The sequence below is a fragment of the Centruroides vittatus genome, unplaced genomic scaffold (assembly GCF_030686945.1).
Source record: "Centruroides vittatus isolate TY-2023 unplaced genomic scaffold, ASM3068694v2 scaffold_520, whole genome shotgun sequence".
Classification (NCBI taxonomy): domain Eukaryota; kingdom Metazoa; phylum Arthropoda; class Arachnida; order Scorpiones; family Buthidae; genus Centruroides; species Centruroides vittatus.
This window is the reverse complement of record NW_027122712.1, coordinates 157,369-185,299: the sequence shown is the minus strand read 5'-3', so window position 1 is coordinate 185,299 and position 27,931 is coordinate 157,369. Positions and strand designations below refer to the sequence as shown.

Here is a 27,931-nt window from a genome sequence, read left to right as displayed (position 1 = left end):
TAAGCTTTTCCACATTACATTCTTTCTTTTTTTTTATCATCATCTTTAGATAAAAGCTTTGTACTTCATGTAGAGTGACATTACAGTTATTTTCTTATATATATAAATAAGTAAAATCATTGAAAATTTTCCAAGTTTTTTATTTTAAATAAAAGTTTTCAAATATAAAAGCACACTATATATTTTAATAATTCACTTTCTATACTAATCACAATATTTACAATAAAAACTTTAAAACTAAAGAATAGTATTATAATAGTACTTTACATTTAAATTTGAATTACATTCTTTTGTTTCTTAAATTGTAATAAAAACTTTAAATTATTAGTAGATTTATTATTTTTAAGTTACTTTTCTTAAGGATTAATGCAGAGTCATTGTTTTTGTGAATGATTAAAGAAAATAAGTTTTGATATATAATCATTTTAGTGTATAATGCTTTTTATGGTAATAAAACTACGTAACTTTAACTTTTACAAAATTATCTAGAGTTTCATTTTTCTTTGACAATAATTTTTCCTTCGCTTTTTTTTCCTTTATCTTTGTAACAAGATATGATTGCTCAATATATTGTGAATGGCCACCTAATCCATTATATCCTATTCTGATATTTTCTTTTTCTGTTTCATCGATATTTTCATTTTTGGACTTAAATGGATTTGTAGCTACCTTCACAGAAGCAGAATGCGTTGTTGATCTTTTATTATTGACCACTGATGAAATCACGTTAATTTTTAATTTCTTTTTTTGAGACTGAAATGAAATAATTGAGAAATTAAATAGGAGTACCTATGTCTTAAAATACTTATATATAATATAGCAATCAGAAAACTAAATTCTTACAATATGATATGTATTTAAATATTACTAAATAGGTAGGGAAACATGTAGTAAAATAAATTTCTTACACTTTCAGAACAAATTGATATATTGGTATCATTTCTGTACTCAAATGTTGTTCTAGTCCTTTTTGATTTTTCAGACGGTGGACTAAAAACAAATATCAGTGAAATAACTTAGGTTTTTAAATTTTAACATAAAATTTCAATATATACCTTTCAAAGGTTAAGTAGGATCTAGATAAATTCCTATTCCCATTTTCTTCCATTAGTATGTTGATTTTTTCTTCTAAAGATGCATTTTCTTCTTCTAAATGCTTAATAGTTAATTTTAATTTTTCAACTTCTGAACATTTTTCTCTTAATTTAGATAAATTGCAACCTAAATCTTTTTTGAGAACTTCATTTTCTGTTTTTAGCCTTTTCTTTATGTCTACTGTATATTCAAGTTCCCTGAAAATTACAAATAAATAAATTTTAAAACTTAAATTTTTACAATACTTTTTAATCTGAAATTTTCAAAAGATATTTATAAATGAAATTTTTCAAATACAAAATGTATGAGGGCTGTATCTAAACCCTTGACTGTGAATTTCACCCATGTGGCATTTAGTCTTGCAAAACTTCAAGAGTTTTTTGCAAAATATATGAAAAAATTGTTAACTTCCTGAATCAAAAGCTCATATGAAATTGTAAAGTCAAATTTTCAATTAGACTGAAACATTTTCAGAAAAATACCTACATGTGCTAACTAAAAACTTAACAATGGCTTTGAGTGGAATTCATCCCTTGCCATTATTGTTAAGTTTTCAGTTAGTGTCAACTTGTTATAGCTAAAAAATAACTCATGCTGCTCACTCAAACTTATTATGGCAGAGGCTGTTGGGTATTGGGACACACCCTCTACACCCTCTGCCACAATAATTTAAAATAAACGGTACAGTATTTTGATTATTTTAAAAATATTTTCTTCTTAATGTCTAAGTATTTTTAATATTTAGTACATTTTAAATAAATTCCTAATAAAGCCCACAAGGCATGATTATGTTTCCCATGAATGCCAGCATAAAGTTTTGCAATGAGATGAAAAATGTAATTTATATTTCTTAGAAAACATTTATCATAAACATAAAACCATTTATGAAGTAACAGTAATACCTTCTGCTGCTAAGAAATGTTTATTAAAACTAAAATACAAACGTTTTCAACCTAATACAATAGGTCATCTTCAAGTGTAACTGAATTTGAATGCCTCTTCGAAAAAAATGAAACGATTAAACGAAGGAATGCCCAAACTCTTACATTTGAAATTCAAAACAAAATATTAAACAAATTAACAATTAAATCAATAAAATATATATAACTAAATACAGTGGGTGATTGGTTAACGAACATAATTCGTTCCAAGACTGTTTGCTATCCGAATTGTTCGTTAACCAATTATCGATTTACCATAGGTTTTTATGGGAATTTGATTAATTAGTTCTAGAGTCCAAAAATAAAAAATTATATACTTTCTTACTATGTTTATTTATATGTAATAATAAAAATACATATGTACTGTACAGTACACAGTCTTGCATTTTTATTAGTCATGTTTTTTCCATTTGTGGGGATTAAAGAATCTGTCTAATGTCTATTGCTTTTCTCTCTTCTTCAGGATTTTTCAGAAGTAATTAATAGCATTGTAATTGTAGAGATCCCTAAGCCTATTAACCTCAACCTGGTTTGGATGCAATTCTAAGACTGTCATTCTGATATCCTCCCACTTCTTCAAAAGATCTGTAATAGCAGATATCGACATTAATCCTCTTTTTCAGAAGAAAACATATCTTGCCAAGTTTCTTGGTGCTCTTCATTCAAGAGTTCTTGGCGTTCTTCTGTCATCAGATGAGTTTCAGGTTTCATTATGAGTTCTTCAATGTTCTTTATTTCTCAGATGTGATTTTTGTGACTCCTTAAGCTGCTTGAGTCTTCTTGATTATACAGTATCTTTCTTAGATAAGATTGAACTGTGGTCTACTGTAGACCTGTTTGAGTCATACTGACCAGCAACATCAGACATCTTCTGCCCACTCTCTACCTTTGCTATTATATTCTGACCTTTCAAAAATAAAAACTGATACAAAACTTAACGAGTGCCCATTCGACAGTCTCACGAATACTATAAAAAAATTCTTTCTGTCAGAAAAATAAAAGGCTGGAATTACAAGGGAGAGTTTCAAAGTTTGCAGGAATACTATCCAATCAGTATATACTGGGTTGAGCATCGATGTCGACATCTCCCACGGTCCAAAAAGTTTTGAATTGTTGCCTGAAGACAAGGGAAGACCAATCATTATTCATTATTTTACATCACTTCTTGTGTTTGTTCTGTGAGGTGTTCATTGTCCAAACATAAAAATCTTTCACAAAAGTGTTCGTATCCAATTTGTTAGTAGTCCAAACTGTTTGTTAACTGATCACCCACTGTACAGTGGAACCTCGCTTAATGAGCACCTCACATAACGAGCAAAACAAATTGTGAAAAAACGACTCACTTAATGAGCGACATTTCGCATAACAAGTGACAAGGAGAGGGGAAGTCCCAGATTGTGAGCATGCTCCATCAGTCTGTTTAGTACTTGTTCCTCTAGCATATTAGTGTCGCTTGTGATCACACATATTACATGTAAACATCAACAACCATAGCCCATTATATAATAAACACATGCCAAATTCTTGGGCTATGTAAAGGCTATAATTAAATAATAAAAATTAAATAATTTGAGTAGAGGTAGGCAGTTATGCTGCCATCTCATATTAAATTTAATGACCAATTCCAGTTAATTCCAGAAATGTCTAAATTAAAAATTAATTATTCATAATTATTAAATTTAATACAAGATGGCAGCATAACTTCCTACCTCTAGTCAAATTATTTAATTTCTATTATTTAATTATAGCATTTACATAGCCCATAAATTTGGCATATTGTTTGGTGTATTTATTAGACATTATCTGTGATTTTTTTTTTCTGCAAATCGAATTTGCATTCCAAGTTGGTTCATTCCACTCTACAAGAAAAGATGATGATGATTCATGCTCCTTAACAATGTGTATTGTATAACTTTCTTTGAATAAACATTATACATAAAATATTTGAGTATTTTTTCAGCGTGGAACGTATTATCGTATTTTACATTAATTTATATAGTAAAAGAATATTATTATTATACTTCATGCCAACGTACAGTAATGAATGATTGACACATCAGTGTTGCGGTGTTACAAACGGTGATTTGTAATACTTCACATGTACTCGCAAGCACTTTCAACAGCTTACAGCTGTCATCTTCAGGCGAAAATCGAATACTATAATTTTTGAGCAGTTAGCTTTTTAACGGACTATTTAAATTACGTGAAGCACGTGGGTGGAATTCCTTATACATATTAATATTGCAATAACTATTATAGGTGTAGAAACATGCTGTGATGACAAAATAACCCCAAAATATTTAAAATATAGATAATGGTGCCGTATTTGGTGGTGTAATTGAGAAAGGAAATTTATAATTTAGATTGTTTAAATAATGATATCTATAGTTGCGGGATTTCTAATGTCAGTGCATTGCACGGTGTTAAAGTCGATATGTAAAGACTCCCATATGAATACCTCTCTTGCGTGTTTCCATTTTGTGTTTCTTGTTCTTCGTGTGCCATTTTTTCACCTAGTGGTAAAAATCCAAACTAAATTTTTTTTTTGCATTTTCCTTTTCCCTATGGTCCATGTAACATATACACCAAGTTTCATTAAAATACGTTCACGAGAATGGCCTCTAGACAGGTCTGAGTAGGGCAACTTTAATTATAACCACCCTGTATGAATGAATTGAAATGTGCAGCACCACCTGGCAAATAAGTGATGTTCATGAGAAATTGTGATAAATTTACCTAGTTTTTTATGTCACATACGTTATGGAGTAAATGTAAACAAAACTTACAATAAAATTCTCTTCTTCCTAATTTTTTAAAGTCCATTGCAGTGTTACAAGAATTTTGTAACATGATTTGAAGTGCATAATAACTTGTTTGAGACAAAAAAACTTAATTTTGGAAAAATTGTCAATTATGATAAATTGTCAGGAAGAGTTTGACATTGTCAATTTCCAAAACTTTTTTAGTTTATGGAGAACCAGTTCACTTCATGCAAGTTAATTTATTGTGTCAATTGAAATTGAGTTAGATGTAATACACACTAAATTATGTATTATTTTTTATTTTCAAACAAAAAGTTTAATTTCAGGATTATATATTTTTACAATGCTTATTCCATAAAAATTAAATCAAAAACTATGAATGTATTGTTGAATAAAAGTTATACACTAAAGAAAAGGGGAATTTTTAAATTTCATTGAGAAGCAAGCAAGTTAAAAAGTCATGAACTCGGTGGTGAAAGTTTCAACTTTTTATTTACACTTGAGAGAAGGTATGATGCTGACCAAATTTCTAAGAAACTGCTAGATGAGAAGAAATTCTGTTTGTAGATGTTGAAAGATGGCATTTCCTACTAACAAAAACAATTAACAGCATGCAGGTGGGCTCAAACTGAATAGATCTATCAGTTTGAAATTTGATGTTTTGTAATTTCATATCTTATTGACAATAATCTTTATAAAAAAAAGTAATAACACACTGAATCTAAATTTATTTTATCTATGTATAAACACAACAAATGACTGTATTAAAATATAAAACTAGTTTTTGTTTGGAATTTTCGTAATTTTACATTCAATTTTTATTCACATTAAGTTATAATTACTCCACCTTCACAGGTAGTGTTTGCAGGGCTGACACCACCAATCAAAGTTAGAAACCCATTAAAAACACTTTCCATGATGCAGTTTCTATTGTTATACTCTCTTCCAAAATAAAAATTGAAATATGGATCCTATCATTCATTCATTCATTGTTATATTAATATATTCATTTTAACATTCATATACATATTGAAACCATTTCTAATTTAAACAATACTAGGTAGCCCAATAGTTCAATTAATGTTAAATCATTTAAAATTAAAATTTTTAAATTTTAAAACAGACAAATTTATGAAACAAAATCAAACTTAAATTTATTTTAATTTATCTTTTGTGCAAAATAACACCAAAACAATTTCAATAATCATGTCACAAAAAAGAGTTGCAATTAATTAAAAAAAAATTTAATTAAGGGTTCAAATGTGCAGGCAAAATTAAATAAATAATAAATAAATAAATATTATTATAAAACTAAAACTAAATAAATTAAACCTAAAACTCAACTAAAACTAAAAATAATAGTTAAATTTAAAAATAAAAAAATAATAATTAAAATTCTGGCCTTTACACCAAAACCAAAATTAAAAATAAAATCAAAACTAATTAAAATCAAATCAAATGAAAATTAAAATGTTTTTAAAAACTGTTTACAAGTTGTTTTGAAATTTTCAATTGTAAATCAATTTTTAAATTTACATTATTTGTGTGTGGTGGTGATGGAACATTTTCTTTTTAATATATATACAATATTAAAAATTGTTATATAGGATTTAGTTTTTATATTATTTTTACCTGTATTCTGTATATAACCAAAGGTTATTATTTAAAAATCAAAAAATAGTTGTTACGTGAGCAAATGAATAGTCGTCTCTTCAACTCCAAGTCTGAGTCAAAAATGAAGTCTTTTTGTGTTTCCTAAAGCCCTTCCTTTCCCTTTGTTAACACTTTCCATAAATTCATGCAGAGTCCACAGAGGAAGTTAACAGGTGGTCCTTTTGAAGAAGAAATTGTAGACCCTATCTGCAACCCAGTGTGACCTACTTACACGTTGCTTCTTTGTAAAGTGTTGGTTTCAGTTTCGGTGGGGACAGAACATTTGCTTTTAATATATATACAGAATACAGATTTAATGAGGCCAGGCAAAATGAACAAATTTTTATCAATGTCCTTGGATGTTCTAGGTACGAGGAAAGAATGGCCATTTGATAGTTTATTTTCATCAGAAATAATTTCATGTTAATGTTTAGACATATATCTTATAACCATCTCAGTTACAATGAATAAATTTAATAATTTAAATTTTACAAAATTAATTTAAGATGATGGAGTCAGATTACTATATCAAAATCAAGTAGTTGTATTGTAAAAATACATGAAAATTAAATTTTCTTTCCATTCTGACTTATGGAGGATAAATGACTTTTAAATATTAAAACATTATGTAAATAACTTAATAAAAATATAAAAGAAAGGTAAACCCAAATGCAGGAAAATTCTTTTTATTTTACCAATAGTTCCTCTAAATGCATTTTGCCCAAGGGCCTCTTTAGTAGTTATCAGTGGATAAACAGTTCTGAATTTCAACAATATCTTAGCGCAGATTTATGTTTATATTTATATACCCGATATTGGCCCGAAACTGGCAGAAATTTGTGTGTTAGATATGGATAAAACTCTTTCTAAGCTTAAAAGAATAATATTTTTTGCAAGGTATGTTGATGACATATTGCTTATTTATAACAGTGCAATAACTACACCTTAGGAAATATTGATACAAGCTAACAAAATTAACCCAAACATTAAATTCACCCAAGAATATAGTGAAGAGTATAATAAAATAAACTACTTAGACATAACGATTATCAGACTCAGAAACCATTTGAAATATTGCAGGTATGAAAAACCTTGTGATGCTAAAAAAGTAATTAATTTCAAATCATATTGCCCTAGAAGTCAAAAATGGAACATATATTTAATGGAAATAAGGCAGATTTTTTCAAGAACTACAAAAAGTGATATTAGAGAAAAGGAGATATAAGAAATACATAGGAAGTACATTTTAAATGGATATCCAATGAAAATATTGAATACTTGGTATAAACAATTTATGTTTGGATAGATATAAAGTGAAAGAAAAACAGGAGGTTAAATAGTATGTATCATTCCCATATATTAAAGATATATATGAAAAATATAATAAAATCCTTAGTCAAAATCAAATTAAACTGGCTCCATTCCAAAACAATCGGTTATCTGATTTGATGATTATAAGAACAAGGATAAAAAAGAACATTTTAGAAGAAGATGGTATAGTATACAAACTAAAATGCACATGCAATATCCCAAGTTTCTATATTGGAGAAACGAAAAAAAAATTGAAGACCAGATTGTCAGAACATCTAGCATCAGTAAGATTGAAAAATAATAATTCTCCTATTTTTCATCATTGTAATATTAATAATTGTGAAATTGATATTAATAATGTAAAAATAATATAAAAAGAAAAGTAATCGTAAGGTAAATCGCTATAATTATGCTAAATAATACTGTTAATTTAAATACAGCAGCTGTACTGACAGCTGCATGCTGGGTAATCTTTATCAGGTATATACAGTCAAACCTGTTTTTATGCGCTCTTTTTATGTGCGATTTTTATTTGTGCGATTTTTTTAATGCGAATTTTTAATTTGTGCGGTATAGTTGGCGACTAGTCTCGTGCGATTCGTCGTGTCTCACGTTGATTTATTATAGCTAAATAAACTTATTATAGCATAAATGCACTTATTATAGTAATATTATTGCATGAATATGCGAAAAATGAAATAATTTACTTTTTAAGTCAACAAAACACCACCTGGACAAAAATATGTAAAACAGACGATAGACCAGATGATGCAGTCAAGTGCTGACATCTGTTGTCAATAAATTCTATTTCGTACGGTTTTGAGTTATTTTCTATGTGAGACTTTTTTATGCGGTCCCTGTTGACCGCATAAAAAAATTATTTTTTTAATTGTGTTGCGAAAACTATTATTTACAGCCATTCGTGAAGTTTCGTGAGATTTTTTTTAATGCGTTTTTTTTAATGCGGTCCCTATCCCCCGCATAAAAACAGGTTTGACTGTAAATGTAAATCCGCACCAAGATATTGTTGAAATTCAGAACTGTTTATCACCGATAACTCTACTGAAGAGGCCCTTTGGGCAAAATGCATTTAGAGGAACTATTGGTAAAATAAGAAGAATTTTCCTCCATTTGGGTTCGCCTTTCATATATATTTTTACTTTTATTACGTTATTTACATAATGTTTTAATGTTTAAAAGTTATTTATCCTCCATAAGTTGGAATGGAAAGAAATTTTAATTTTTGTGTATTTTTTACAATACAACTACTTGATTTTGATAATTTAAATTTTATTTAGCTGATTTATTAGTTACTAGCTGTTATGCCTGGCTTCACCCAGGTTTATAAAGTGCCCCTCACAGTAATTGTTACACTCAGCATTATTAATCATAAATTTCAAAAATGTATATGGTAAAACCCATTTTAAGAACATTATCAGAATGCCCATAAACTATGTGGATGTACAGTACATCCTCATAAACAGCAAGTTTATAGATAAATTATTATAATTAGTTTGGTTTACTTGGTTATGGAATGCATGGGCAATCTTCTTAAGGGAATACCTCTCGAGAGGAGTTTTATGGAAATTGGCCCTATTTTGGTGTTACTAACTTAAAGAAAACCCAGAAACCTGCACATAACTAGTCCATTGTCCATGTGTGGACCCACAACCAACTACCACTAATGTTTTAGACACTAAACAGATGAGTGCTATGTGCTGCTACTCATAGTAATAATATAGCACATCTACTTTGCACTATATCATTGTTGCAGTAACTAAATAAATATACTGTAATATTTGTTTTTTTATTATATCTTTTTTTATATGAATTAAATTCTGTATTTTTTACTTTTTTGTCAATACGTCGCACTACATGTAAACCCAGCAAATCCACTATGAACAGAAATTAATATATGTACAGAAATCCAATCAATATTTTGGAGTGAGATTACAACATTCTCTAAGTTAAAAGTATGTTAATGTAACTGCCAAGTTTCATAGCAATTGTTGAATAGCCCAAGAGTGTATAGCAAACAAGCAAGCATTCTCATTTATAGATATAGATTTTTAAATTAATCTAAAACTTTTAATTAGGAACATAATTAGAATTACAGAATATATATATTTACTTTTTTAATAAAGAACAGTAAGTAGCCATTTGTTTTGAAGATCCTTGTCCTTCACAGTTTTTCAACATTTGTTCAACTTCATTTTGTGTTCCATTTAAAAGAGTTTGGACACTATTAATTAAATTATAATTAATAATAATACAGATAATTTTTTTAGATTCATCTAATAATATTACTTACTTATTTAAAAGACCAATTTCTTTTCTCAATGATGAATTTTCTTCACGTAACCATGTTATTTCTGCATTTTGTTTTGACATATATTTGAGCTGTGTCTTCATTGCTGCCATTTTTGTTGACATATCTAAATATTTTTGCTTTGCATTATCAGCATTATCTTCTGCAATTTTAACATAAGCTTTAATTTCTTCATTCACTTCAAGAAGCTTTTGTTTCTCTGATTCTTTTAAATGTATCTGAGCCTTCAGATGTTCTACTTCATTTTGTAATTTATTTGGATTTAATTCTTCAGTCCCATTAGCTGATTCAAAGTATAATTTACAGATATCCTTCTTTGTCACATGTTTTCTACAAGAGGGGCACGTCTTAGATTGTCCAAGCCATTGGAAGAGGCAAGCGTCATGGAAAGTATGACCACATGGTGTGGAAACAATAGAATTAATTTCATCAAAAAGATCAGAGCAAATAGTACAACACACTTTCATTTTTGTAGAATATAATGATTAGTGGATAAGCTAAAAAAAAAATATCTGTATTAAAATAAATTATTGAATTATTTAAAACCATTAAATTATTATAAAACAAATAATTAACACATTTTTCATTATCAACATTTCTCACACATTACATTTGACAATATCTATTATTTTTTGAATACACCACTTTTATTATTTAGTTGGAAGGAGCACGCTGGTAAAAAGCAGAGAGATACGTGTATTATAAAGTACTCCAGTGTAGAAATTTCTAATTTGAGTACACTACATTTTTGGGGGTGTTCTGTCTATTGCACTAGAGCAGTGGTTCCCAACCAGTGTTCCATAAGCATCTCCCAAGTGTTCCACAGATTTAGTCACAAATCGGAAAGTGTACAATCGTATTTGAGCCGCCGAATATCAAAACATTAAAATCATAAAATTTTCATAAACTTAAATATATATGTACGACTCGTACTTATAGAGTGTACTACTGTTTCGAATAAGATAAAAGGCAATGATAAAAACTGAATGAAATATGTAAAAAACATCAGGCACAAGTTTCCCATTAAAGTTATTTAGGTATATTTTTCCTGTCTTAGAATTGACGTTAATAATATGAGTAGAGATTTTGAATTATAACTGCTCAATTCTAATAAAATAACTGATGACAAGCTTATGTATTTCATATTCACTTAAGTAAGTGTTCCGCTAAAGAAAATTGCTCACAAGTGTTCCGCATCCTAGAAAAGGTTGGGAACCACTGCACTAGAGTAATACAGTCATACATGGGATTTTCTGTATTTGCATTGCAATTGTGGAATGAAGACAATGTGTTTTGTCCAATCTGGACATAAAACACAAATATTGACAGCATTCAGATAAAATTTCCTGCTTGATGTTTCATTTAACATGATTTGAAACTGGGACTGTCTGATTGGTAAACTGCATCCATTGGGGTAAGCTACTAGAAACTTGAAACTTGGTAGGTTACTGGAAACTTGATTAAAATACTCTATTTCTTATTTGTCTTTATATAAAATCAATGTGCATAGATCACAGATTTATAGCACATTGGTTTTGACCTGCTATTAAATAGAAAAGAAATCTGTCCTCCTCAATGTAATGTGATAATAACTATTACAAAAAGATAATACTATTCTCTTTTATATAAAAGAAGGTATGAGATGTATCATCAAATAGAACTACAATAATTATAACACATGATTCAAAACAAATATTTTCTGGAAAGCAGCAAAACATAATGCTCAACAAGGATCAACCAATATCTATAACAATTCTAGCATGTAATTCAAATTATAAATTCTTTGGAGATCAACAGAACTTTGGTATTGTGATTGTCTTGGTATGGAAACCAGAAATTTAATAATTATGCCACATGATCCAAAGCTTACATTTTTAGGAAAGCAGTGAAAGTCTTTAAGCACTACATATAAAACCAATATCCAACAAGAATTACAAAAATCTACAAAAGCAAACATTTTTACCCTTATTGAATAGTCATGGTCATCATCAGGCTAAAAGATCTTTGCTGGTTGAATGCAACTGTTAAAACAATTGTTCTGCAAAGAATTTCTCAGGATCATTGATTGCTGTCCACATGCTAAAAGGAGTGACATAAGAAAGAGTGGGGGAAGAGAGTTGGGCTGTTGTATAGATTACTCCCAGTAGAATTTTGGGACTTTGAGTATATATCTGAACTGAGGGGACCGAGAGGAGTTCAATGGTACCCTACTTTTGGACCGAAGACCAAAAATAAAAAAGTTATCATATTTATGATTTCTTGCTTTTCACAGTGCATTCTACGCCATTTTAGAGTTTTCCACGGTAATGTATTTAATCCAACCGCACATGGACTTGCAGCCTTGAATATTGATTGAGCTGAAATAAAAGGTTTTCTATTAGCTTAACTAGGGACGATCATCTCTCGGAGGGATAGGTTAGATTTTTTGGACAAGCGGCAAAAAGCAGCATGCAGTACCAGCCGACCACGAGCGATAGCGTGTGTCGGCAGCTGAGGGGCCTTAGGCCCCGAGATGGACGAGCACAGGGCGTGCGAAAAGAACTTACTCCAAATGCAGACGATCTGTGTGCCCGTGGATTAACATCTACCTCTGTTGAAGGTGAGTGTACCTGTTTTCTTGGCCTTTTATGTGGGCAGTTTTCTTTAGTCTTTGCCGACGTGTCTTTAGAATATATGACCAGCTTGCTGGACTGCCTGTTAAACACGCAATAGGCTTAGCAGAGAGAGTGACGCAACTCCCATTTGCAAAGTTGTTAAAGTTTATCAATAAACATGATGAGATAATGAAATACTTTTTTAATAGGGACAACATGTATATAGAATCAGAAAGCACCACCTAGTGAAAAACTCTAAAATGGTGTAGAATGCATTGTGAAAGGCAAGAAATCGTAAATATGAACACTTTGTTATTTTTCATCTCCGGTCCAAAAGTAGGGTACCGACAAACTCGTCTCGGTCCCCTCAGTTCAGATATATACTCAAAGACCCGAAATTCCACCAGGAATAATGTATACAACATCCAAGAGCTGTAAGACTAAACATCAAAAGACTTCCATGCAAAGGGAAGGTATTTCTATCTAAATTTCTGAATGACTTAAATATTTAGAACAATTAGAAATTTACAAGCCACTTGAATAAATATAGCTGTCAAATTTAAAGATGTAGACTCCTTTCTCCACATGGAAGTCTATGACATTTAATCTTACAATCCTCTCTCTCGTCACTCCCCTTTTAGCAGTGGACAGCAATTAACAATCCTGAAAAATATCTTTTTTGATAATACTTTTCTTCTACATCACTTCAAAGTTTTTTAATTTTGTAGAATTTGCCAGAATCAACTGATTCTATCAATTCTAAGAAAAACAACCGACTCGTAAGTTTACAATCGATTGTACTCACATATACAGTAAATACTCACAAAATACTCTCATATAAATGTTTTCAGTTTAAATTGTGCTCCTTTTACTTCACATTTCACGATTTATAAAATAATCTTTTAAAATCTGCTATAATGTCTGTAGGAAACAGCAGAATTACTTTTAACTTATCATTTATGCTAAACCTTTAAAAAATTGTTCAACAATGTTTATTTAATAAATAAATAGCATCGCGAAAGCATTTACACGAGTAAACTAAATCGTAATTTTAGCGGCAAAAATTAAATATATGAAATTAGTGTTGCCATCCGCGATGATTTTGCATCACCAAAATTTAACCAGTTTTCACTAGATAAATTTCAGAATTACTTTTTAAATTTCTTTTATTGTGATACCAATCAATTAATAATAAAATATTTAAATTTAATATCATTTTATTAAATGAATACTTTTTAACATCTATTATGAACTGCAAAATATCTAGTTTCACATTGTATTAATTTTTTTTTTTAACTCTTTCCGCCCTTTTTTTTTTTTTTTTTTTTTTTTTTAACTCTTTCCGCCCTGTGGGCACTAAGAGGGCCTCTTTCAGTAGGCCCATTATGGGTTCGGCCAGGCCCACAATGGGGCGACCGGGTGGTGAGGGACGGGGCCCGACATATCCGAACGGACCACCCCCCGAAAAATTCCTGGGGATTATTCGACCCGTTCGGATTCGATCCCGGGTCCCCCAGAGCGGTAGGCTGCCACCTTTACCGCTCGGCCATCCGGCCGTCAACTCTTTCCGCCCTGTGGGCACTAAGAGGGCCTCTTTTGCAAGCCATTATGGGTTCAGCCAGGCCCACAATGAGGCGACCGGGTGGTGAGGGACAAGGCCCGACATATCCGGACGGACCACCCCCGAAAAATTCCTGGGATTTTTCGATCCGTCGGGATTCGAACACGGGTCCCCCAGAGCGGTAGGCTGCCACCTTGACCGCGCGGCCATTCGGCCTCCATTGTATTAATTTAATACAGACAAACCTGCTCGTAATAAGCCTAGAATAAAAATATAAAATAAGCGCTAAATAGGTGGGCTAATACATTTTTTTATTATTATTTTACCTTTATTATTTCTTCGAACTTAATTAAAGCTTTTTATGTTTCCTTATTAACCACGGATTTGACCAAGCCCAGAATGGGGAACGATCGGGTAGTGAGAAACAGACTCCACGTGTCCGGGACCGACCGCCCGTGAAAAAATCCTGGATTTGTTTGCCCATATTAGAACTCGGATCCCCAAAGCGTGATTAAAAGTCTTTGGCGATCAAGCTCTCTGCATCTGGCTGTCAAAGGTCTTTTACTCATGCTCATCGTGAGTTCGAATCTAAATTCACATTGAGGAAGGCTAGGTGCTGGCAGATGAGACCAGATATACCCAAATCGACTCACCCATAGTATTTTCTGAACCAAAACACATTCGAATAAGGATCCTTCAAAGCAGGTGTTGATATTTTCGCTGCTTCAGTTTTAATCGTTAAATATAATCTCTAGAACCTTGCAAATAACTTAATTAATTTTAAATTGAGAAAATGATTATAATATTACTGTAATAAATTTCAATTAAAATTACAAATAAGTTTAGACATTTAAAATAAAAAATAATTTACCCGTATACATTATCACTTTAAAATGTGCTGTACTTGTAACTTTTAACATTTCATTTTTAGTAGTGTATTATTTGCTGTTTCACTATCATACCAGTTTCTCATTTTAAGTAAGTAGAACAACTGCAAAAATAGTAGCGAATTTCCCTTAGGCTCACTTGGCTCGGACCTACAAGGGCAAGAGTTTAGAAGCGCAAAAATTCAAAATAATGATAATAAAATAATGAAAAAATAATATTACGTAGAAACGATTCATAAGAGAATTAGTGCAAATTAAAAGCTTAGGTAGTAGGACAAAAATAAGACATAGCAATTGAGCAGTATCAACATATGAATATGAGCGCGTTTCCTAGTAAAGTTACTTAAGCTGCTGTAGATCGTTTTAACTTTGTATAAACTTTGTATAAAATTATTTTGATTTCAGACGATACTAATTTTGCAATTTCGAAAATATTATCTCAAGAACTCATGATGACTTAATTAATGACAAACGTTTTATATATTAAAAAGGTGAATCTGAACGAATCTTCAATCGCACAAAGCATTGTGAGATTGAGGATCCAAAATGTGCCTGCGAATTTTCCAATCTCATAAAGAACTGCACTTTGATATCTACCGCTACAAATTAAATTAAGTTCTTTTGGACAGAATATATTATAAACTTGAAAACAATTAGTTTTAAAATATTATAAATACGAATTAATAAACATATACAATGAATTTAAAAAATTTATTCATTAAATACAAATAATAGTAAGTCACACAATGGGTAGGCCAGTCGTCCTGGCCAATGTGTAAATTAATATATTTTTATTATTTTATTGTGTTATTAACCTAAAATTTTAATTTTTTTTTTCATATTACAATAAATGAGTAGCTTGTAATAAAAGGACGACTTTATACTTATCTAAATTTATCGAAGTATTCGTTTTCTAAGAGATTTCTTTAGATACTAATTTTAAAATATTTTTCGTATTTCACATTTTACCATTAGTAAAATTCGAAGTCAGAGTCACCAGTCTTAAGAATTTTACCGATTCCGACTCCACAACACTGATTAGAATTGCAATGGGTAAAGCTTCTCCAATTTTTCTTTTATTTTCTTCCACTTCACGAAAGTCCACTTCATTTTTTGGTCGGGCTGATTGCTTCTTGTTCTGTCCTTGTTCTTTGGACTTAAGCACAAAATTGCTATGGAGAATATATTACACACGGATACTTTTTCCATAGAAAAAGTAGACGTTATTCTTTAATCCTTTCCGTAACTGTACTTTCCCAATAACAAACCCCTAACCATTAATTAAATTTGCAGTAACTAACATTTATTATTTTAACGTTTTCGGTTCGACGGCCGGATGGCCGAGCGGTCAAGGTGGCAGCCTACCGCTCTGGGGGACCCGGGATCGAATCCGAACGGGTCGAATAATCCCCAGGAATTTTTCGGGGAATGGTCCGTTGATATGTCGGGCCCCGTCCCTCACCACCCGGTCGCCCCATTGTGGGCCTGGCCGAACCCATAATGGGCCTACTGAAAGAGGCCCTCTTAGTGCCCACAGGGCGGAAAGAGTTAAAAAAAAAAAAAAAGAAAAAACGTTTTCGGTTCTTTTGACTATATTCAGGAAAATACATAAAATTTGAAATTTCACATAAAGAACAAAGGATTAAAGATGACTACGCCGGCTAAAAATTATCGAAAGCTTGTGGTCAAGATTCGAAAAAGCGAAGCAAAGCTTAGTTTTCTATTATAATACCGGGGTAAAAACTTTTATTCCATGTCGATATTGTATAATACGTAAAAATGACCGACAAGCGCGTATTTTAAAATTCGTATATTCTAAAAATAAAACTTATAAAAACCGTTTTTGAATGCTGACGGCTTTGATCTTTTTTGTGGAATTTTAAATTTTATGTATTTTCCTGGAGATGGTCAATCAAAAGGACCGAAAATGTTAGACTGATATAGGGTAAAGATGCCGAATATGAGATACCATTTTTATTTTTGACTATAAAAAAATAACTATTACACTTGGAGCGTCACAAATTTCAATTTTGAATAGGGAATTTAATATATTTAGCAATATAATTGCTATTTAGTCCTAAGTATAATACATTTTTAGTTATGTTAGATAAAATGAAAAAAGTCCGAAATTGCGTCTTAGGTAAATGGTCTCCTATTATGAGATATTAGGGGTTGCTAATATGAGATAGTATCTCTTATTAGGTTCCTTCAGGTTTATAGTATAAATAACAAATGGAAAAACAAAACATACCCAATTAAAATCACACTTTTAATTTGCACTTATTAATTAAATGTACACTAACATCAATCTTCAAAATAAAGGAGATATCAATTATTGTTAATTATTAATCAAAGAACAAAAATATAATTACAGCGATTTTTATAATGGCACTTTTGAAACAATATCAAAAATCAATAAATATAGATAGCGTAGAGATCTCTTCAAAAGGATTCCAAATTTTACATATCTAAACATAAAGAACACAAAAAACGATTTTCCGTTACTTCTCCACATTCCTCATGAGTCCACTTGAAACAACCTTGACACTTAGCCCATTTTTCTCCTCTCGTGTCTTCCGAGAACCTCCCACTGCAGTATGGACATTCAGCGTCATATGATTCATCATCACTACTGCTATCTGCGAGCTCCGGTACGTTATCATCTTCAGAACTGGAACCGTCCGGCTCTTTAATTTTCTTTTTCTTCGCAACTTTCTTATTATTCTTCTTTGTCTGTTGTTCTTTGCTTGCATTCTTAGAGCTTTTCCTCTGATCCTTTTTATTTTCCTTTTCTTTCTTTTTATTTAAACATTCTATAAGTGTGTTTTTATATGGAGAAGTAGTAATTATGGCAGCTGATCCAGCCCTGGTTTTCTTGGCAGAATCATTTCTAGACAGCCTGGGTATTGGCTTAAGTGCAAAAGGTGAGACATGAGACGATGTGCAAGGCATTGGATTTTCATATAAGCCAGCACTAGATGCCAATGCGTGATTCTCATCAAGAGGATTTCCAATTGAAGGGGTTACACAGTGTTCGGCTCTCTGATCCTCCTGATTCTCATTTGACACTCCATGATCAGGTGAAACGTGGTGAGTCTGGAAAGGTCTATCTGTCTGGTCATTCAGTACATCTCGACGTAGATCTTCATCATTAAAAACTGAAAAATCTTCATCTGTAAAAATATAGCGATTGCAAGGCAACAATCCAGTTTTCCGAAAACCATTGACGGAGTTACTCATAGTTGCAGCTTTTTCATAAGCAATGCCAAATAATCTAACTACGTATTTGTTGGTCACTGTGCGTCCTGGGTTATTTCGCAGCCATGTTTCAATTTCTTGGGCGTAATAAGTTTTCAGTGGTTTCATAAACGCCACATCCATGGGCTGCATTTTGTGCGTGCAATGTGGCGGTAAGCAAACAATAGCTACATTATTTTCTCGAGCTAAATTTATTACATCAATGTTGCGTGTATGTGTGTAGTGGCCATCTAAAATCAAAATAACTGGATCATCTTCACTTGGTTTTACAAAATTTATAAAATGTTGAAACCACTTTGTGAATTGGTGTGTTTGGATCCAACCAGAGGGATGACAATCGCCTATTGAACCTGCAGGTGCATCGTCCATTAGTTCTTGGCCCATATTTTTCCTTGGAAAAATTATCAATGGTGGCACATAGCTACCACAAGCGTTCATGCACGTCACTACGGTCATTAGTTTGCCTCTTTCCAATGATGTCAACGCAGCAACCTGTTGCTTGCCTTTCACGCTGATGACTTTGGACCGTTTATGTTGTACTACTGTTATTCCGGTCTCATCAACGTTGTACACTCTATGTGGAGAGGATTTTATCTTTTCAATTTCTGGCTCATATAAGTCAAAGAAATTATTGACGGCAACAGGATTGAACCCTTTCACTCTTGCAGCAGAAACTGCTTCAGGTGTTCTAACTGATAAAGCAGGATGTCTTCTCATATAACCACGTAGCCATTTTTTTCCAGCAGACGCTTTAGACAAGCTGAAGGGGTGTTTAAGATTATTTTTGATAGCCAATTGATACGCCATGTACTTAATATCCTTCAGACGTAAGCCATAAAATCGTTGATCCATTTCTTTGCAATATTTTTCCAGCTCTACTTCTAAATGGTCAGGCAAGACTGGATGTCTTCCCATACGAACCTTTACAAGTACTTCAGCATGAGCATCATTCTTGACGTAGCGCTCTAGGGTACCCTTAGGAACACCAAATTGTTTTGATGCCTTTAAGTAACCCATTTGGTTGCTCCGCACTGCATTCACGGCTCGTATCATGGCATGGTGATCCCAGGTTTTCCTTTTAATTGGAGCCATCTAAAATATATAAAAAATAACTTAAACTAATACGTATACTTTCGCCTCACATATGAAATGAGATATCTCATATTAGGATACACATGTATCATAATATGAGATATCTCATTTTAGGAACCCCCATGTGTCTCATATTGAGAACACATCCAAATTTTACAAAATGGCTTCCTACTTTTTTTGCTGACAAAGAAAACAACAGTACCACACTAATATCGTGGAATTGACCGTATAATTGATACAATGAATGTAAATTAAAAGAATTTAGCGTAATAATATTTAATGTCAAAAAATTTGTTTCGTACTTCTATGAAAATTCGCACTACCACGTTCTAACAGTGTCTCTGGCCGGCACGCACTGACATACGTTTTGAGATGTTGCCAGGACGCTTCGGGTGACACTAGCGCCAAATGGTTGCCGTTAATAGTTTGGCCAAAACCTCGGTATCTCAAATTTGGCGCCTATCTCATAATAGGCATCTTTACCCTATGTTAGTTACTGCATATTTAATGGTTACGGGTTGTTATGGTACACGTTATTTTCTATTTTTTTACAGAAGAAAATGTATTTCGAGTCATTTGCCCTTCATTAGTCCTTTATACATTAAATTCCTGTGTGAAAAGTTCTCCGTGGCAATTTCTTGGATCACTTTACTTTCTTTTACTAAATCAATTGCACTTAGAACGGTGTCTATTGTAATTTAACAGCGCTTTGGTGGTAAAGTAATAATTGTTTTCTTCTTTTATAATTTGCTGTTATGAGAAATTTTGCAAATTTATGGAACACAAAATCTTATTTCTATCATCAAAGTTTCACTTTACAAAATTGATCTGAATATCGTTTTTTCTCTTGTTGTAGAGTATAGGGTAACGGAGGGTAAGAGTACGCAGAGCAGTGTCAATGGAACATCTGGTCTGGTGCAAGCAGAAAAGTATTGGAAATGACTGCATTGGCCGCTAGGGATGCTTCGAACGATTGACATCCGATACAATGTGAAAACAGTAGAAGACATTTTATTTTTCAGTCGTTTAAAGAAAAAAGTGGTTTTACGATACAAACTAATTTACTTATGTATATATCGCCCACGTATAATTTACCAAAATTATTTTGTTTTTTAATTTTTATTATTATCGTATCATAAAATACATAAAATCGATTTCATTTACAAAGTAGAAAAACGCATTTCAAATTCAACTTTATACATAGAAATTACAAAGGTTCGCACAATATTCTGGATTTTTCTTATCTATGCTGCATCATGCACGCGTTTTAATTCAATGTAATTCGGGTGAATCCATGTTGTTTGTTAAAAACTTTTTAACTCCAGTAAAGATCTCGTGAAGATCTAGTGATATTGTTTCCGAAACTCTGTCTCGTTGAGATGGGTTCCGTGTTCATCACGATCCAATAGTTGATTCAGGTTCGACGGAAAGTACACCTCCACATTCAATTCATAGAATATTTACAGTTTATTTACAAAGAAAATACATAGAATATACAAGTTTGACAACGTAACATATACAGGACAACAAAGTGTGGTGTCTCACGTATCAGCGTGATCTTCGGGAACTATTAAACTTTGGAGAGGCCTCAGTCCGTTTGTGGAGTTGGCTCGACTGCACGGTCAGTTTAGTCTCCGCACTAACCCGTCCCTGAGATGTTTACCAGAAAAGAACATTCTCTCTACGCTCAGCGGGCTTCCCAAGTGCCTGAGACTACCGTGTACCAGTCTATTGCCCTTCTCCCCTTTTCTCTCGCTCGTCTTACTGTTTAAAGAGTTTTTGGACGACAACTTCCGAAAAATCAGGATTCTTCCTTTCATCGGAAGCTTTCCAAAACGTCTACTGTTCTCCCGACGAAACAAGCTCACCATAACGTCCGTCACTTGTTTACACTTTTCTCTAGCAAGCTAACATGTGGCAGACACATTGCCCCACCTCTCGCAAGTCCAATAAACAAAGACGGTGCTCATTTTGTTTCCCCACCTGTTTACAAATACAACACCGGGTGGGACCAATTCAGAAGGTCGTGTCACTTTTGTCCGAACTCTGTTAAAAGCACTCCTTTACAACTCCATTCTCTCGAAATCTCCGAACGCTTCTTAATCATAGAAGTTCAAGATCATATCCGTAATCTGGAAACGACAAACAATGCTTAACAACATTTATTTACAATTTGTATATTCCTAAGAATAATTCCACTTACCATTTTATAATGCGTATCCTTTAATATTTCAGAAATCTTTTGCCTTCTGTTTACTATATTAAGTCTTCATTCTCATTTCGTGTTATTCGCCTTCCTTCATCAGATGGTCGACGAATTCAGACAACGAGATAAACAATGGACACAATTATGGTGAGTCGAAATTCGGAAAGTCACAATTAGAAATTAAAATTAGAAGAGTCACAATCAAAATAAAGTCAAAGTTCGAGGAGACGCAATTGGGAGTCAAAATTGGTGAATCACAATCGAGTTAAGATCAATATTCGAGACGTCACAATCGAGATATAATTAAAATTAGAGTCAAAATCGGGATTACGTCAAAATTAGTGAGGTCAAAATTCAGTTAAAGTGCCATAATCGAAATAAAGACAAATTTCGGGAAGCCACGTTCGGAAAGTCCAAATAATGAGAATGCAATTTCATTAAAGTATAAATAAATTTTGAAATTTTTGAAATTTTGAAATAGTGTATGTACACTGCATAGAGATGAAATCTCTAAATTTCTTCTAAAATCTGTGAAAATAAAATGAAAATAATCAATATTTTAATCTGAAATATTCAATTATTTAAATAATTTTTAAATTAGTAGGTTAATTTTTTTCTAAAAACAATTATATACGAATCAAACGAAAATTATCCGGTGCATAATTGTTAATTCGCTACTATTGTGTCATTTATTATGATTCAAATATACTATTATAAATTTGGTTACTTTAGAATCTTCATGTACTCATATTCGCATAAACATGCTGAATATTTTAATCTCTACTCTTATTTATGCTGTTGCTTTCCTACGTTACGAGACTAGTACACTCCCAGAATATATTTTTGTCGATACTTGGACAAGAATATACATACACTGTATATATAATTCTAATGCTTTGAAAGCCTAGCTTAGTCTGTCTATATGTAAAATCTGAATCGTCTGAAGAACATAATGTATCTCTACGTTAATACACGTTTCCCGTTCTCCTGTTACCTGGCCATTGTGTGTTGATGGTACCGTACATCGGGAACAGAAATGGTGTTTAATTTATAAGTTGAGGGTGGAAAAATCTCCTACGTTCTGAGTATAGAATACAAAAACATTCCGATTAAACACTTACCCGAGACGAACTCGGACAAAATCAAGCAGATAAATCTTATACTTTATTCAATGATGGAGAAAAAAAGATCCTTATTCAAACCGAACGTATTCGGTTTCTCCACTTTTCACGCTTTCCCATACTTTCTGCGCTGATCTGAAATGTGAAAAACAAGTATAATTATTTATTGAAAATCTATATCTGAATTTGAATTAAATTATCAAAGCATATAGAGAGCGCAACATGGAGATTCGGCTGTATTTATATTGATTGATTGCGAATATTACATTATATCAAATTTAGAATAAAAAAGTGTTATATTTATTCATTCTTTCAGCGATATTTTAAATTCAATTTTACTATTGTAAAAGCTTTGTAACTATTGGGCTGCGATTTGAAAAATTTGTACTATAAATTTCCACTATTAAAAATTGCAGGCCGACATTGTGACGATGTCGCAATAAATAATTGCTCGTTATTATTGTTTTCATTTGTAGCTTATCTTTTCATTGGATTAGAAATGAAACTAGTTTGGTAAATCTCCATGTAGCGCCAAAAATATAGAAAAGTTATGCCATTCTCATAAAAATTACGAAGTTTTCAAGCTCATATTTTAATACTGTGAATAATTGTGTTGCTGTTTGAGGTACTTCGGTTCAGCATCACACTGGATTCAGTGAGAATTGTAAAGGCGAACGAATGACCGAGCTAAATCGAACTTTGTTTGTACTGACATATACAGAAAGTTACCTCTTGACTGGTTTCCATACTGCCTTGAAGAAAGATCCGGCTTTTTTCAATGCCTTTCTATCTCTAATAGTACATCCAATAGTATATCCAATAGCATATCCAATATTATATCCAAAACTATTTTCCGTGCTATCCTCCTGCTTTCTGAAGTCTTTATTCCTTTCGATCTTTCTTGCAGAAACCCTAACGTTATTATTTAATCCACAATCCTTCTTATCTTCAACCAATCGCTCACTAAAAGCGGAAAGAAAGAATTTACAATGCAATAAATATTTGTAAAATTAATAGAAAAATTATAATACATTTATATTGGAAAACATTTTATCTAACCTTTCGTAAAATTTTCTATGAAATAAGCAAATTATCGCGTAGATATTAATGTTATTACTATTCTGTGGACGTGTTGAGCCTCTCCTAATTCGAATTCAGAATTCATTACTTTATGCAATTCTTATCTCTGACATTTTTCGGTTTAATGCCAATCTCAGAGGAGAACAGTGGTGCTCTATCGAACTTTGATTACGTATAATAGGAGGTATGTGTCGCTTAACGATGGACCCAATAACATCACGACAGAGGTCTATAGTTTTTAATGGAGCCGAAGAATACGTTTCCGCCTGTACCTTTTCTACGTGTAGATAGGTATAGATAGATATATAAATAATTATCATTACTGTGTTACACATATGGAGTGACCATATATTCATCGTCTAAACAAGGAGAGTTTTCAAAAATGTGTATAAAAAATGACTAAATTTAATTTTAAGTCATTTTGTTATATTTTATTAAAAACTTTTTATATTTTTAATATTTTTAACTATTGTGAAATGGTAAAAGCTTAATTTTGAGGATAGGGATGGGTTTTACAAAAGATTTGTAAATGCTAACAAAGAGTATAATTGTCATTTGGTCCGACCCTGCTCGAGATAAGACACATGACCTCTTTTATTCCCCACCCCTCGATCTTTAACAACCAAAATTTAATAGCATCGATTTTCCTAATACACAATTTAAATTAAATTTAATTAATTATCATTTGCACCGAGCAATTTTTTTAAAGCCATTAATTTTCCGAATGAATTTCTTATTTGCATAAATAACAATAAAATGTGAAAAATCTCTTACCCCAACGGTGAAGGCAAGGGTCGATAATCGCCAGAATCAAAAAACATTTTTCAATCGCACTCGAAATCGCACTCTTCGCAACAAAAGAGCAAAACAATCAACGGGTCAATTGTTGAGTTTATTTGTTACGCGTTAAATTCAAGAAGATAAAAAATTTTAATGATTAATTTTTAATTTTTTTTTTAATTTTTGAATCTGTCCCTGTGTAATAATGATTAAAGAGTGATGATCGTGGCAGTAAATGTCTCGGCTCACCTCTCTGAAGGAGTCGGGATCAAATCCGGGCGAGCAAGTCTCCAAGAATATTTTATGAAAGCTCTGTCCCAGATACATTGAGCTCTGTCCCTCCCTCATCATTGTGGGTATGGTCTAACTTAGGGATGAGCAACACGCGGCCCGCGAGCCGCTTGCGGCCCGTTAAACATGTTTATGCGGCCCGCCAAGCATTTCTAAAATTGAATTTATTTTATCGACTTTCTCCCATCAATATATTGTTATAAAATTAATTATAATAAAATGGTAGTACATACTAAACCGAAACAATTTTTTGTGACGAGTTACTCACTTGTCGGCGACTTGTCCAAACATGCAATACGAACGCGCCGCGTCTGCGCGATTTTTTGTCACGAGATACACACTTGTCGGCGACTTGTTTAAACATGCAATACGAACGTGCTGCGTCTGTGCTTGTTTGTGTTTGCTTCTGTCACACAATCAGTCAGACTGGTAAGCTGTTAACTAGCAATTTTAGCAATTCTTGTGTTTCTTGAAAGGCGTGAGTGCAATATTATTGTCAAAAAAATACTATTAGAGTTTTTTTTAATTCAAAATTAAGTTTTCCTACAAATTTTTTTTAACTTTCAAATTTTTAATCCATAATAGCATGTCGGAAAAGCAAACAAAAAAACGGAAGGTTGCGTTTGAGCACAGGCATTTCCAAGAAAAGTGGAAATTTGATTATTTTTTCACTTTTGTCAAAGATAAAGCTGTGTGCTTAATACGCTCAGAGACTGTGTCGACATTAAAAGAATATAGCATAAAAAGGCATTACGATACAAAACATGAACAACAATATAAAAACTTAACAGGACAACTCCGGATAGATAAGTTTAATCAAATGGAGAAAAACTTGGAAAACCAACAGGCTATTTTTAAAAATCAAGCTATTTTATCAAATACGGCAGTAAAGGCTAGTTTTGTTGTCAGTCAAATACTGGCAAAAAAATGAAACCCTTTGTGGATGGAGAGATGATAAAAGAATATCTGACTGCTGTTGCAGAAATAGCATTTCCTGGTAAAATAAATATTATTTCAAACATTAGTTTATCAAGATTCACCATTGCAAGGAGAATTGAAGACTTGTCCGAGAACATAGCAACAACGCTTCGGGAACGCATTGCAAAATTCGAATACTGTTCTTTGGCACTTGATGAGAGTTGCGATATTAGTGATACAACACAACTGGCTATATTTTTACGTGGTATTGACACCAAATTTAATATTACCGAAGAATTGTGTTCACTGACTCCAATGCAAGGGACTACAACCGGCAAAGACCTGTACGATGAACTAAAGTCTGTGTTGGAAAATTTTTCAATTTTATCAGAAAAGATTATTGGTATATCGACAGATGGAGCACGAGCAATGTCAAGCATGGAGGTAGGAGTATCGGGAAGGCTATTTCAAGACATTAAGAAGGTCACAGGAAGGGAAATATTCGTTAACCACTGCATCATTCACCAAGAAAATTTGTGTGCGAAAAGATTGAGTTTGCCAAATGTCACAGTACCAATAATTAAACTAATCAATTTTATAAAGTCGCGCGCGTGAAATCACCGTGAATTTAAAGAATTCCTGAAAGAGTTAGAAACTGAATATGGCGACGTGGTTTTTAATACCGAAGTACGTTGGCTTAGTAGAGGTGCAATGCTAAAAAGAGTATACAACTTAAAAAGCGAAATACAATTGTTCTTGGATATGAAGGGATATGCCTTTCCTCATTTCGGTAATAAAGAATGGATGTGCGATTTTGGGTTTCTTATCGACATGACTCAGCATCTCAATGATCTTAATGTGGAACTTCAAGGCAAAGGACAGTTTATTCACAATTTGTATGATAAAATTCAGTGCTTTGAGCGCAAATTAAAATTGTGGAAACAGCATCTTTTGCAGAATAATGTGTCTCACTTTCCACATTTAGAAAAAGAAAACGTTACTACTTCTCAAAAATACGCACAATATATAGACATTTTAATCAATGAATTTCAATTACGATTCCAAATGTTCAAAGCTGAGAAGACGGTGGTTTCCATGAAAATGTTTTCCTCGCCATTTAATATCGATGTGGATACAGTTCCCGAAGACTTTCATATGGAAGTGATTGACATGCAGAATAATACTGATTTAAAAAATGTATTTTTCTCAGTAAACATCGAAAATTTTTATAAATCTTATGTGAGCCCTGAGAAATTTCCGCTTTTGACGAAAAATGCAAAGCAAATGATGTCTCTGTTCGGAAGTATGTATGTTTGCGAACAATTATTTTCAACCATGAAATTAATCAAAAATGACCACCGATCGAGAGTGAGTGATGCACGATTAGAAAGCTGCGTACGTGTAGCTACCTCATCAATTCCGGCTGATATTGATCAGCTTGTATCGAAAAAACAGTGCCAAATTTCTCATTAAAAATTTCAAGTAAATTCGTTTTTCTGTTCTTTTCTTGTTTGTTTTTATTTTGCATTAAAATTTGTATATAAAAGCTTTACTTTTTTTTTAAATTTTATATTTTTTTATTCTAATGTTTATTATAAATAAAGTTTTGTAAATTATTAATAAGTGTTACTTTATGTGCGGCCCGTCAAAAAATTTTAAAATTTAAATTGGCCCGTTGATTAAAAAGGTTGCTCACCCCTGGTCTAACCCACAATGGTGAGGGAGGCACACTAAACATTTAAAGTTAATTATCTCTATCTCAAGTGTTAAACCGAACCAAAGTTAAGTGTACTACCTAAATGTGTAAGAAGTTTTACTGATTTATAGTGACCAGTCTAAATAATAAAAGCTTCCTAAGTATTTAAAAAAATGTTTTATTTCTTTAAAAAAAAACCATAAATTGCTGGATAGATAGATAGATAACATTTTATTGCACCAAAAATACATCTGCGCTGGATCCAGCTGGAATGATATTGGTCCAGCAAAAATTCAGCTGGATTGAAAACACTACTGGATTGCAATCCCTATATGTAGCCCACCAGTGGCCAAGCG

At 32.2% G+C, this 27,931-nt stretch overlaps 3 protein-coding genes across 3 annotated transcripts; all 3 read right to left on the bottom strand.

Annotated features, from left to right (window-relative positions):
* Positions 1–119: 119 nt before the first annotated feature.
* nopo (no poles) lies at positions 120–13,726 on the bottom strand. The gene is made up of 6 exons (XM_067287513.1): positions 13,537–13,726; positions 10,074–10,605; positions 9,894–10,004; positions 1,056–1,292; positions 909–990; positions 120–753 (listed from the first exon to the last, which is right to left on the bottom strand). The coding sequence occupies exons 2-6, from the start codon at positions 10,556–10,558 to the stop codon at positions 457–459; spliced, it is 1,212 nt and encodes a 403-aa protein (XP_067143614.1). The 5' UTR covers positions 10,559–10,605; positions 13,537–13,726; the 3' UTR covers positions 120–456.
* A 3,657-nt stretch (positions 13,727–17,383) lies between these two features.
* On the bottom strand, positions 17,384–19,727 carry LOC136989397 (uncharacterized). Its single transcript, XM_067287519.1, has 2 exons — positions 19,567–19,727; positions 17,384–19,528 (listed from the first exon to the last, which is right to left on the bottom strand). Exon 2 carries the CDS (start codon positions 19,481–19,483, stop codon positions 17,594–17,596), a length of 1,890 nt encoding a protein of 629 aa, XP_067143620.1. The 5' UTR covers positions 19,484–19,528; positions 19,567–19,727; the 3' UTR covers positions 17,384–17,593.
* A 3,154-nt stretch (positions 19,728–22,881) lies between these two features.
* Positions 22,882–24,765, bottom strand: LOC136989407 (uncharacterized). The gene is made up of 3 exons (XM_067287532.1): positions 24,665–24,765; positions 23,540–23,773; positions 22,882–22,945 (listed from the first exon to the last, which is right to left on the bottom strand). Exons 1-3 carry the CDS (start codon positions 24,709–24,711, stop codon positions 22,882–22,884), a joined length of 345 nt encoding a protein of 114 aa, XP_067143633.1. The 5' UTR covers positions 24,712–24,765.
* Positions 24,766–27,931: the final 3,166 nt, after the last annotated feature.